This window comes from Bactrocera dorsalis, chromosome 1 (assembly GCF_023373825.1).
Source record: "Bactrocera dorsalis isolate Fly_Bdor chromosome 1, ASM2337382v1, whole genome shotgun sequence".
Taxonomy (NCBI): Eukaryota; Metazoa; Arthropoda; class Insecta; order Diptera; family Tephritidae; genus Bactrocera; species Bactrocera dorsalis.
Genome location: NC_064303.1, coordinates 21,146,557 through 21,160,400, shown reverse-complemented (window position 1 = coordinate 21,160,400; position 13,844 = coordinate 21,146,557). Strand labels below are relative to the sequence as shown.

The 13,844-nt window shown below is 35.6% G+C and overlaps 1 protein-coding gene and 1 long non-coding RNA gene across 2 annotated transcripts in view; both read right to left on the bottom strand.

The window, feature by feature from the left end:
• LOC125780225 (uncharacterized) overlaps positions 1–13,844 on the bottom strand; it is a 341,973-nt gene that overhangs the window by 315,255 nt on the left and 12,874 nt on the right. The window lies entirely within an intron of this gene.
• Positions 4,060–12,033, bottom strand: LOC105225673 (glycoprotein-N-acetylgalactosamine 3-beta-galactosyltransferase 1). Its single transcript, XM_011204252.3, has 5 exons — positions 11,701–12,033; positions 11,033–11,519; positions 5,423–5,516; positions 4,526–4,825; positions 4,060–4,460 (listed from the first exon to the last, which is right to left on the bottom strand). Exons 1-5 carry the CDS (start codon positions 11,765–11,767, stop codon positions 4,236–4,238), a joined length of 1,173 nt encoding a protein of 390 aa, XP_011202554.2. The 5' UTR covers positions 11,768–12,033; the 3' UTR covers positions 4,060–4,235.

Sequence of the window (13,844 nt, the reverse complement as noted above, 5' to 3'; positions counted from 1 at the left end):
TATATATATTTTTTATTATAGATAAACTAATAGGTCAACGTTTATGGACACATGAAGCGGTGATAAGTTCAGAATAATTTTTTGCAGATTGCGCAATCAAAGTGGCAAAAGTGCTTCGAAAATTGATTCCACACATGTAAAAGTATGTAGATCTTAATGGAGAATATTTTTAAAACCAATGAAGTGATTTTCAAATATTTCTAATATCGAAAAATAAACTCACCTACATACTTCTCACAGCAAAGATAGCGCACTCACTTATCCAACCGCAATACTAATAATTCATTTTGATATCTGGGAATGGTCGTTGAATTAGTTTTTTTCTTGACGTTACTAAAATATACAGAGTTTATTGGGAAATAGTTCAAATCAGGCCTGAGTCCTCTCAGATGCATCATGTCTATCGGAACTAAAAAAATGTTGAAATCCTTTCATTCAAAAGCGCTTTTAGTTGGGAAAGCCTGTATCTTCTGGCAATGGGGGCCTGCAATCTACATCTTCTCCAACTGCGGCGTCACCAATAAAATACCATACATTTACCGGAATGTGTCACCATTCGCAACCACACATCGATGCATAAAACTGTTTAAATATATTAATAGCAACAAAAATATGACTTTTATGGTAGGTGCACAGTGGTGTTACCTAATTTGCATAATTTGTATTCAGCAATTATTTCAACACATTTTCGTAAATACATATAATATTTGTTTGTATGCATAATTTCCATTGTTTTATGACAATATGTTAATTATGAAGCGCAACTAAAACTATGCTACAATAATATGATACTCCACATTTAACATACAGTAAAGACCAAAATTATTGGGAAGCCATTGCATTGATTATAAAAACATTGGGATTTGTATTTACTTATAGATATAATATTTTATACATAACAAAACAAATAAATAAAAACATAAATGTATTCGTCGAGCGCTTGTCACTGAGATATGGATATATGTATTTTCTTGTGATAACCTTACATTCATCATTCAATCTAAAAAGTTCATGAGTTCCAATAAAATGTCTTATTTGTCTGTTTATTTTCAGCGTAATTCAACTAAATTTGTGGATAATATCTACGTAGCGATTAAATTATTTTTATTATTATTAGGAAGGTTAAAATGTTTACTTAAACGGTAGTCATTCTCAGGCTGATCGTATTCGGTGGACTATGCATTGTGCACGGAAAATCAGAGATTTCAAGTTTCGCCAGGTCTGTTTCCACTTGATCCTTTCGTTTGAGTTTGTTTTGTCCCCCTTCTCGTTGGCCACTAGGCGCAACGAATCATACATTTTGCAAGCTGGATTCTTTTTTTTTCATTCGGGCAACATGGCCAAGCCAGTTGTATTTTTATGAGACGTACTATATCCATATCGCCGAAGAGATCATCACGGAACCAAGTATGGTGAATACGGTGGTTGATCGATGGTATTCATTGCGTTTTCGGTTTTGAATTTGGTCACAATCGTGGCTCGATGCGAGATGGTGCATTATCATCATCATTGTTCTTCCATAATTCTGGCCATTTTCGATGTATGTTCTCACGCAAACGCTTCAATACGGCAAAATAGAACTCCCTATTGTCGGACTGTTCCTTCGGAACAAATACACGATGCACCAAACCACAAATATCACAAAAACCAGTGAGCATCATCTTGACTTTTGAGCGGCTTTGGTGTGGTTTTTTTTTGGTTTCGGCTCGTTTTTTCCGTCCATTTCGTTGATTGTTGAGTTGTTTGCATGTCAAACTCATTAACCCATGTCTTATCGGCAATTAAAATGCTCTCCATGAATATGGCATCGGAACTTACGGTACGCTTTTTGAAGAAAATTCAGCTTTATGGGGCGAGTCGAACAGGAACGCCTTTCATATCCAAAATATCAACATTCGAACGGACTCGCAAGAGATGTCGTGCTCTTAGGCAATCTCCCTAACACTTGTCTGACGGTTTCAGGTACCATATCCTTCACTTTTTTTAATATTTTCATTAGTATCAGAGGTCGAAGGTAGTCCAGAAATAGACATGTTTTCAACGATCTCTCGACCGCCTTTGAAGGCTTTGTATCACACGTAGCCTTGTGTTTTTGATAAAACCGTAAATCTTTTCCTACATTCGTGACGACTCCTCACACAAAATTTGGTTAGAAATACAAAATTTGAGACAAGTTCTTTGCTCAATATGTTCATCCAATGTAAAAATCGCAACCCGACTGAGGTGTACCGAATTAAGCAGCATGGCACCTCATACAAATAATTATATGTGCATCAACTTTTTGCAAAAAAAGAAAAGATTACAAAATTGCAAAATATTTCTGGGTATGCAGGTTTTTTTATTATTACATAAGATATAAAAAAACAAAAAATAACAAATTTCAAATATTTGTTTAAACTAAAAAACAAAATTTAACTTTATGCTTATAGTAAATATTTATATGTGCATTTTTCTATTTTTGCCTGTAAATCTTATTCATTTGAGTTCAACTAAAAGACATCTCTACTTTAATAGTCAATAGTTTTGCCCTTATTTTTTAAAACTAAATTAAGCCGCTTTGGCATAGAATTAACTAATGACTGTAGAATAGTTATGTCAATATTGGCCCATTCTTGCTCTATGGCTAATTTAAGGTGACGTACTGTCTCAAACTGCCTTCCGTTTTGGAAAACACGTGCAGAGAGGATCCCCCAGAGATCTTCGATCGGATTTAGGTCCGGACTTAATGTTGGCCATTGTAATACGGGAATTTGCCTGCCATTAAAGAAGCGCTTCGTAACCTGTGCCGTGTGGATTGAAGCGTTATCCTGCTGATATGTCCAGTTATCGCCATAAATATTGGCAGCAAATTCTATCAACTCACTGATCAAGATTTACATACATACTAGCATTCATTTGAGTGGATATATAGCATATAGGTGTCTTTCCATTGAAGCAGATTGAATTTTTTTTCGTCACTAAACACTATATTCTGCCACTCTTAGGCCCAGAATTGGTATTTATTTGCAAACTGCAAACATGCTATAATATGCCTTTGCAAGAGCTTTGGTTTAGGTACCACGGAGGTGTGTTTGATAAACTTATTTTCATGAATATTCGAACAATTCTATTCCTTGTTATTTGAAGTCTTAACTTGGTCTGTATTTGACCGCTACTCATCGAATCCGCTACTGCTAGCCGTCGTTTGCACCGATCATCAATGTTGGTTTTCCGTCCGCTGCGTCGCACTGCACCATAATTGGTGGGGTTTTTAACAAATCTTGATATACAGTTTCGATGCCGCTTTAGTCTGGATACAATCTCGTATATTTTGGAATTGCTTTCATACATTCCTATAACTATTCCTTGTTCCTTGGCTGACAAACTAGTACCACGAGGCATTTTAAGCGACAAGATCAGCTAGACTGATTTTGCACATATAAATATTTACTACACAATACCCAATGCACAAGCACATTCTTAATGTAACGGTACAACGAAAGAGAGCAGAATGAAATAATTTTCATTGCATATTAACGGCAATATATCAGCCGTTTATTCCACATTCACCAAAATTCAAAAAATATCAGTGAACAAAAAATATAAACAAAATCAAAAATGCACATATAATTATTTGTATGAGGTACCCGTAACTAGTGAGTCCTGAAAATGAAAGAACAGTACGATTAAGGTCTGCAGCGTGATTTTTATTTTTTTTTTCATGTAATATATTAAAGAAATTGCACGATAAGGAGTCGCGGTGTCTGAAACCTAGTTTGGTACTGAACAACTCGAAGATGTCATTCCCTATTCTGATTGAGTTGATTGTGGCGCTCAATATTTGAAAAGAAACTCTAATATATTTAAGAAAACAACATGATTTTTATTTTATGCAGCGATTTTTCACACGGTAATTTTTTGATGTACGTTAGAAAAAGAAAAAAACGCGTCTGGCTTCATGAAAAAAAGGAATTCTATGGGGAAAATGTTATTTCATTCTATTCTTCAATTAATGGTACAAAATTGTGCTTTTTGAAGTTTTTTCTTCATAATTTTTTTATTTGCGAGTTTAAATACCATGAACTGCACTATTTATTTATTTTTTATTAGAAAAGGTGAAATGAACATGCATACAAATATAAAAATGTATAAACTACTTACGAAATATATTTGGAATACTTTTATAGAGTTAAATATAGACACTTAAAATAAATATGTACAATATATATGTATATGCATATATGGACGCATTCCTCTCACGGCACTTGCACCCACTTAATGGGCATCCACGGGTCCGTTGTATTTCGCTCATTAGAAAATCGGCTTAACAGTTCTGCGTAGTCGATTTTATCAGGCAATGGGTCGCGGGGTTGCGGAAGCCCGACTGCGCGCAGATGGTAAATAAAAAACTCATATAAATACATTATAGCGGGATCTGTGTAGTGGAACGAAATGGAATAATTGGAACAGCAGTTAAGGCCCTGATAATTAAAAAGAAAAAGTAATTAATAAATAAAAATAAACCTAAAAGCTAAGAAAGATTTACCCAATCCACTGTATATGGCGTCAAGCGATCTATCCAGTCCCCACTAGACAGGGTTTCATTGCTATCCATAAAATCAGTCAATTGCAGTGGGAAAAATGTTTGTTTGTTTTCGCTAGACCGAATGAAGCGTCCGTCCACAGGCAATGCGCCCACATTTTGCAAACAAATACTCATACAGTAATCTTCAGGCAGCGCGTATTTAGTTGGTGGGCAAAGAGTTTCGTTATTAAAACCCGTTGTAACTACGCGGGAGAAAGCTTCCTTGCTGAGAACATAGCCAGCGCCACCGGACATGTAGGTCTGTAAAGAAAGGCACGTCTTGACATTTTTCATTGTATAAGATTTCATTGTTTTTGTGGACTAACTCTATAGAAATATCTTTTTCAAAATATTTTTTTTAAGATTTCTGTAACCAATTTTTGGGGAGAAAAGTTCCTTATTTTTAAAGTTCAGGCAAAGATTTTCTTTTAAGATACCACCTGATGTATACAAAGATATATACACATGAAACACTTCATAGCCACTTATTCTCTTAATGATACAAAAAAAACCAAAATAAATCGCTATTTTTCAAACCATGAATGAATAATTTATTGGAACTTCAAATGATTGACGCTTATCTAAAAAACTTAGTAGACATAAATTAAAATATATATGTCTAAACAAATAGTTTATATGTTTGTAGTGCCGATTTACATAAATTTGCATGCAAAATATTAGCAGACAAGCTTTTTTGCACGCCGTTAATCGAGCCAATTTAATGACGGTTTGATGACTTTATGTCCCATAAAGATAATTTATGCGAATACATGCCTAATATATATGCGTATATACAAATGTTGTCAGTTTTTCAAAATTAACTATGATATTTTAACATGTATGCGCTTAAAAACTTACCACATTTAGTTGCAGCAACTCGTAACCAAAGAAAACTGGCGTTTCGGGGTCATAAGCATAGAGGGAATAACGTAAGTTTTCCATGATTACATAACTGTTGTAGAGAAAAAAATATTAAATCTTAAAAAACTGATAAGTTAAAGGTTTTTACTGTAAGTTAAAATTGGAATAATACGTTGGCAGTACTTTCAAAAACTCTAGGTACTATTATTTTAAAAGCAGCAATAGAATTGGCTTAATTAAAGTACGATTATTTAGTTTCACAATCTTGTAAATTCTGTTGCAATGTTTTCAGAGTCCATAAAATATTAATATTAGTTTCATATGTTGAGTGATAACTAATCTGTGATGATCTTCATAAAAAACACTGTGTTATCTGTAACACCTCTGCTGAAACAAATGTGTTTTGAAAAATTTAGAAAGTTTTTGCAATGACACAAACGCCTACAGTCATATGCACTGCATTCCAAAAAAAGGTTTTCGTTACTCATTACTTCTTTCAATCAATCTTGTTTAATATTATAGCTTCTCATGTTTGATGGCAACGTTCAATTAAATTTTCCCCATATTCCAAATAAAGCGACTTCCTGGTATATTGGAGTAGCCGCATAAAATATTTTGTTGACGTTAAATAAAGGGTGATTTTTTAAGAGCTTGATAACTTTTTTTTTAAAAAAAACGCATAAAATTTGCAAAATCTCATCGGTTCTTTATTTGAAACGTTAGATTGGTTCATGACATTTACTTTTTGAAGATAATTTCATTTAAATGTTGACCGCGGCTGCGTCTTAGGTGGTCCATTCGGAAAGTCCAATTTTGGGCAACTTTTTCGAGCATTTCGGCCGGAATAGCCCGAATTTCTTCGGAAATGTTGTCTTCCAAAGCTGGAATAGTTGCTGGCTTATTTCTGTAGACTTTAGACTTGACGTAGCCCCACAAAAAATAGTCTAAAGGCGTTAAATCGCATGATCTTGGTGGCCAACTTACGGGTCCATTTCTTGAGATGAATTGTTGTCCGAAGTTTTCCCTCAAAATGGCCATAGAATCGCGAGCTGTGTGGCATGTAGCGCCATCTTGTTGAAACCACATGTCAACCAAGTTCAGTTCTTCCATTTTTGGCAACAAAAAGTTTGTTAGCATCGAACGATAGCGATCGCCATTCACCGTAACGTTGCGTCCAACAGCATCTTTGAAAAAATACGGTCCAATGATTCCACCAGCGTACAAACCACACCAAACAGTGCATTTTTCGGGATGCATGGGCAGTTCTTGAACGGCTTCTGGTTGCTCTTCACCCCAAATGCGGCAATTTTGCTTATTTACGTAGCCATTCAACCAGAAATGAGCCTCATCGCTGAACAAAACACGCGCGCGAAACACATTTCGAACCGAACACTGATTTTGGTAATAAAATTCAATGATTTGCAAGCGTTGCTCGTTAGTAAGTCTATTCATGATGAAATGTCAAAGCATACTGAGCATCTTTCTCTTTGACACCATGTCTGAAATCCCACGTGATCTGTCAAATACTAATGCATGAAAATCCTAACCTCAAAAAAATCACCCGTTATTTTCTTTATATTTTGCTTTTATTGAAGTCCGAATATTCTCTATAGAATTGGCATCTAGTGACTGTGATGGCCAATCAAAGTAGCAATATAGTTATCAAGTTTCCATTCTCTGATTCTGATCTGATTCTTTGTTTCAGATCATTGTCCTCACCCAGTATCCATTAATGGTGATTCTTGACGTAAAGCAAATAAGATAACTTCAGTAAATCCTATTTTTATAAATTTATCATTCTAACAGCGTACAGGTTTTCTATAAAACACCTCGAAACCCCAAAGCGATAAGCAGAGAAGCATCCATAAACATGCACCTTTTTATAATGCTATGTAAACACGCCCTTTATTAAATGTTTGTTCTTTTCTTAGCGAAACACTTTTCAGAGGGTTGAACAATACAAAAGTTGACTTATTTGTTAATATTACAGGTACATTGCTCCACTCGCGGTTATTGTTTTCCTGCGCCTTTTCCAAGTATATGTTTGGTTACCCTACTGTTGATGCTTGATCTCTGAAGTCCATTAAGTGTAATATTTATCCCTTTTCAAAGAACATTTCTTTAGTTTATTTCAGACTGACCTGTAGTTTCTTCTCAAAAAGGAGAGCAAGAAAGAGCTTTATCCTAATGTTTAGATATCACGTGAGTCCTCCCTCCTCCTGACTTGTCATCTACGTTTCCAGTTTCTTCATAATGATCTGACCGCCTCTTTAGTAATATACAGCTCGTATTTAAAAACTTTGCAGTTTTATTAATAATATATTTGGAACATTAAGAAAGCTTCTTTAGAAAGGTTGTTTCAAATCGTTTCTTAAATGTGTAATTATTTTTCTTATTTCATGACACGACGTAATAAAATTAATAAGATTGAAAATACTGGCCGAATTGTAGGCGTCAGAATCAACTGTTTCCACTTCTAATTCCACGGTGAGAGATTATCAAACAAAACACACGAATAATATTTGCAGCTGGAACTACTCTGGCATAATTGACTCACCCGTAGCCTTTATCACAGAAACTAAATTACGAAAAGATAAGCAAATATACCACAAAAAGTGAGATACAACTACAACGAAAATAATGGAAGGCTTTTTTAAAACTATGACTATGAAAATTTACCTTTTGCTTACCTCACTCTTCTTTCTATCCGTCAAGCAATAAACTCAAAAGTTTTGTTCCCTAGGACCTAAGAATAACTAGATATCTAGCTGATGCAATAATTTCTATTAACTTACTCAAAATTCAAGGCCAGGGAGAGAGTACCAATAAACACAAGTAGGGAAGGGCTAAGTTCGGGAGCAACCGCACATTTTATACTCTTGCTACTTGCAAGAATCAAATTCTGGGAAAAACTTTAAGGTGTAAAACCAATCATATACAATAAAGTCAGCTAGTTTTCGAAAATCGTGATATTAATTATATAGAGACTAGCACAAGTTTTCGCTCTAATTTATCTACATATTTTAGGCAAAAAGATACACAGTTAAGAGTAAAATACGCCCTCTTATTTTCATTAGAATATCTCACATATTGACCGATATACTCGTATATGGTAGAAAGTCACCCCGAAGTTCGAAAATCTTTATATTAAGTATATGGGGACTAAAAGAAATATTGGTCCGATTCAACCCATTTTTGACATACAGACAAACCATTAAAAGAGAAGGATTATCCTTTAATTTCAGTTATATATATCACACATTGATCGACATTTTCCATCAAAAGTCAACTATAGGTATCGGGGTCTAAATATTCGGTACCTCGGGCTTGAACAGTTTTTATTGGATTTGAACAATTTTTGGTCATAAGGCGGCACACACTAAATACATTATTCATGCAAAGTTGTATCCCATTATATTAATTGTTTCTTGATTTGTGTACTGGAAAATGATGGATGATACCAATGAAATTTAAAATTGTGCTATACGAGAAGTAGACGTGGTTGTTGTCCGATTTTCACAATGTGAAATAAGAATGTTAAAAGAGTGCCACCTACTAAATTTTGTCGAAATCGGTTTGTCGAGTTCCAAGGTATGGAATTTCATCATAAAGTGGGGGGTGCCACGCCCATCGTTCAATTTTCACACCATCTCCAATAAAATTCTTTTATACCATCACGGTGGTAGAACTTAATGTCTCTGGCGTATTTAGTTTTAGATTTAGGCAGTACATTTATATGGGTAGTGGGCGGAATTATCCTCCTATTTCATCCATTTTCACACAGACCTTATAATATTTCAGCCGTGTAAATTTGGTTGTTGTAGCTTTAGTAGCTTAGGTGGTATGTACATTAAACATTAAACACCCACTTTTTCAAAAAATTTTAACCCTAAATGATCTTTGCTACTGAGATCCCTGTGCCAAATTACAGTTTTATATCTTAATTTAGTGCTTAGTTAGAGCAATTTATATGTTTTCGATTAATGGCGATTTGTGGGCGTGGCAGTGGTCCGATTGCGCCCATCTAAAAACTTGATTTTTTTACTAAGGAACCCACATACCAAGTTTAATCGAGATATCTCAAGTTTTACTCAAGTTACAGCTTTCACGGACGGTCGGAGAGACAGACAGTCAACCGGATTTCTATTTTTCTCGTCATTCTGATCATTTATATAACCCTATATCTATCTCGTTTAGTTTTAGGTGATACGTACAGCCGTTAGGTGAATAAAACTATTATAATCTGTAGCAACTGTTGCAAGAGTATAAAAACGGACGCATATGGCTATAGTTCCAACACAATGCTCTCGAGTTGACAAAATGTTAGTTCTCTAATTGAATTGTAATATGAAATGATACCCAAATGATAGTTGACTAGAGCATAGTTTGAAAACAGGACAAAACGTTAACTTTGCATTGAAAATTTTACAGGTTGCTATCAAAAGCTTGATTTTAATCGGCGAATTGAATGTTTAATACTGGACTTGCAATAAAAAAACAGATGAGTCATTTTAAGCTTTAGTTGTAATAGAAAAACTGCAATCCCAACAGCGAGTATATCAAAAAACGTAAATAATTGCTATAGCATAGTTGATTAAGAACAGTCTGGTGTTAATAATAATTCCTTAATAATTGTCCAATTTTACTTGGTCTACAGAATAACCGAATAATAGGTATAAGTAAAATTAGAACAAATTCTTTAATTATTGTATTATTAAATAATAACGCCGATAGTGTTTTACTCAGCACCGCTTTAAAATATTTTTTCACTTTCTTCGAGTATCCTATCACAAATAATTTATTCCACGCTCTTTATTACTCTTAATCGTTTCATTAGCATCTCACTTCGTGCCATTTTTGTGCCATTTATTTTTGATTCTATTGATATTTTCACATTCCACTTCATTTCACGTTCTATTACAACGGTTAGAAAGTATTTTATTCTTCATCACTGTTTTCAGCAACAATTTTGTTCTATAAAACTTGTTTTTATTTATATTCTCCAGTTCTTTTTGAATGTTTTTGTCATAAATAAAATCATCTGACTGCACGTTGGCGGTAAAGAGATAAAAATAATCCGCATTCGGACGCTTTGTCTAATGAACCAGTACAATTTTGCTGTTTGCTTAAGCAGAAACTTGTTTCACATTTCTCGACTTCTTTCTTTTTAATTATGCTACTTTTATTTTAAATTGTTTTTTTTTTTTGTTTGTTTTGTTATCAACATTTTGCTAGCCACACACACATCAGCATATGCTTTAATTATACTTGCTGAGTTGAAATAGTATTCGAACAAGTTTATGCAGAATCAGAAATCATTTCGCTTTTACACGTTTTACAATTCAAATTTTGATTTGCATAGTTAGTTTAGATAGCGGTCATTCACCGCTGTCACCAAGTGTGTTCCTTAAGTTTGAAGGTTACATAACTTTTCGAAGAATAGGCAAACAAATTTATGCCAAAATTCAAGTGCGACGCCCTGGCTTTTTCCGATACTACGGCGCAAATAATAACAACAATTGTTTACCACTTCTTTTACAAACAACAACTTCTCACAAAAGACTGCATTTCACTTTCTTATTTTCTTATTTATGCACACTCACTCACGTATCATCGTCCGCCTTCAAAAACCAATCGTAATCCGCGTAATACCGGGCGTATACGTAACGGAATCCTTGCTGCACTTTATGCCACAACAGTTCGTACTTATCGGTGGCACTGTCCACCACCGGCACAGCGCCCAATTCCACGTCCGCCGCGCTGCTGAGGAAGATGAGGCGCGTGCAGCGTTTGCCCCAAGTGGCTTTCACGTGTGCGGCGCGCGTTTCGTGCTGCGCCGGTGTGGTCAACACCATGCAAAGCACGCGCACTTCCGCCGCTAACTGTTGCTGCAGTGTGTTTGCATCACTTTTCAGCTGCTGCAAGGCGGTTTGATAGCCCGTCTGCCAATTCTCAGTGGCCGTGCTGTGTTGACGCAACTGCGCCGTCTGCAGCAGGAAGCGATCGTAGCAGAGCAGTGTGGTGAGCGCCATCAGGAAGCCGAGCACGTAGCCGTAGAGAAATTGCAACTGTTTTCTGAAAGGCAGTAAGGACTCTGGAAAAGTAAAGAGGGAAAGCAGATTTTGCATTTATTTTGATTATAACAGCGCACAACAATTATTTTTAGATTTTGTAGATATGTATGTTTGTAGCATGATTTATTTACTTGCTTTTAGCTAGTTAAATTGCGTCGCGTGTTTCAAATGATTTATGATTTATAGCTTAATTGTACTCACTTTCTGTTGACTTTGCGTCCTTGTTGGCGGTCGCGCATACGCGCTGCAGTTCCAGCAAACGATTCATCGTCTTTGTGACGGAAGCAAAGTAAATAATTGCAAGCGTTGAGTATACTGGATTGCCGCCGCTTAAACTAAGCGCCGCGCTTTGGGCTAACGCGTCTTAACTGCTCTTTGTGCTGAAAGCAACTCATCGCATGCGTTTCGCATATGTAGCATTATACTCAATCGTCGCGCTTAAGTCTTCCACATGCACTCGTAGTACATCTCCAGCGTTCGGTGGCTGCTTAGCCTGTAGCATTGTCAAGTGTTTAAACGACCGGTTTACGACCACTTATCTGCATGTGTTTTTTTTTTGGCATAGCAAAATAAACCGTTTGTTCGTTGTGCTACTAATTCTTAAAGATCTCCCGCATAGATGTATGTATGTAGTGTTGTTTTAAAGACCACGTTACGCCGGCCTGAGTAAATGTAAACATAGACTCAGTATGTGGTCTACATTTTTTGCTCACCACTGTTGTGGTATGCTGGCAAGGGAGTTTTTTAATGTTGCAAAAATCTCTCGATATTTACGATTCAAAGGCAATAAAAAGTACATAATAATAGAAAAGGTATGCTGGCTTTATAGCAAGACAAATATAATTCCGACTGACGTAATCCGTACTTTTAATTTGGGGAACTTCAACAAAAATTTGAAATATTCAGAAACAAAAAAAATAGCAAAAGTCATGCAAACTTTTGCCTTTAGTAGATCAGAGGTAAAAACCAAAAAAAAACAAGAAAAAACGTTAACTTCGGTTGCACCGAAGCTAAATACCCTTCACTGGTGCATTTCTGTTAGTAACTATCTGTTCAGTTTGTATGGCAGCTATATGCTATAGTTAACCGATCTGAACAATTTCTGCGGAGATTACATAGTTGCCTCAGAAACTAATCTATACCAAATTTCTTGAAGATACATTGTCAAATGAGAAAGTTTTCCATACGAGAACTTGATTCCGATCGTTCAGTTTATATGGCAGCTATATGTTATAGTGGTCCGATATCGGCCGTTCTGACAAATGAGCAGCAAAATGGCGTTTGCAAAATTTCAAAAGGATATCTTAAAAACTGAGGGACTAGTTCGTATATATACAGACGGACGGACAGACAGACGGACATGGCTAAATCGACTCAGCTCGACATACTGATCATTTATAATATATACACTTTATAGGGTCTCCGACGCTCCCTTCTGGGTGTTACGAACATCGTGACAAACTTAATATACCCTGTTCAGGGAATAAATATAGCAGGATGAAACCCATTGGAAAAGAAAAATATAAGAACAAACATTAAAGCAAAAATAATTTACACGTGATCAGAGGTGGCAAAAATGAACAGAGAAGCGTGGGTGAATTTTTAAGGACTAAAAAGTGTTTACGATGCCGTCAAAAATAAGAATTATAACTAAAAATATCGAACAAAGAATTTGTCTAAAATTATGTATTACTAACCAAATTTCATGTGCGAACTCGTTGCGAATGATGGAAAAGGCCTACGGTGACTGAGATTTATCAAAAACACAAGCCCACGAGTTGTACAAAGTCTTCAAAGACGGTAAAGAACGTTAAAGACATGCCTCGTTCTGAACGACCTACGAAAATCTTGAAAACGTGAAGGATATAGTGCTTGAAAATTATTAGACATATGTCAGACAGATGCCAAGAGAGCTCGACAACTCTCACAAGATGATTTTAGTGTATATTTTGGGTATGAAACGCGTTCTTTCTCGTTTCGTTCCGATAAAGCCGTATTGAGGCGTTTGCATGAGAACATCCATCGAAAACGGCCGGATTTGTAGAAGAAGAATTCATGGATTTTAATCGACTACAATTGTGACCGAATTTAAAGCCAAAAACGCAATGAATATCGATCAACCACCATATTCACCAGATCTGGTTCCGTGTGAATCTTTCTTGTTCCCTAAACTGAAATTGTCGTTCCGTTGGACCTGTTTTCAGTCGATCGAAAAGATAAAACAAAATTCGCTGAAGGAGCTGAACGTCATCCTAAAAAGAGGTTTTGAAAAGTGTTTCGAGGACCGGAAAATCATTGGCATAAGTGCAAATTTCAATTAATAATTGAGATTTTTTGCATATGTG

What these genes read in the sequence shown, in the direction of transcription:
- LOC105225673 (XM_011204252.3), bottom strand. Translation starts at nt 11,767, where the DNA reads ATGAATCGTTTGCTGGAACTGCAGCGCGTATGCGCGACCGCCAACAAG. An exon ending in TTGAAGGCGGACGATGATAC is followed by an intron (nt 5,517 to 11,032) that starts GTGAGTGAGTGT and finishes TCTCTACAACAG; the next exon opens with TTATGTAATCATGGAAAACT. An exon ending in AGTTGCTGCAACTAAATGTG is followed by an intron (nt 4,826 to 5,422) that starts GTAAGTTTTTAA and finishes CTTTCTTTACAG; the next exon opens with ACCTACATGTCCGGTGGCGC.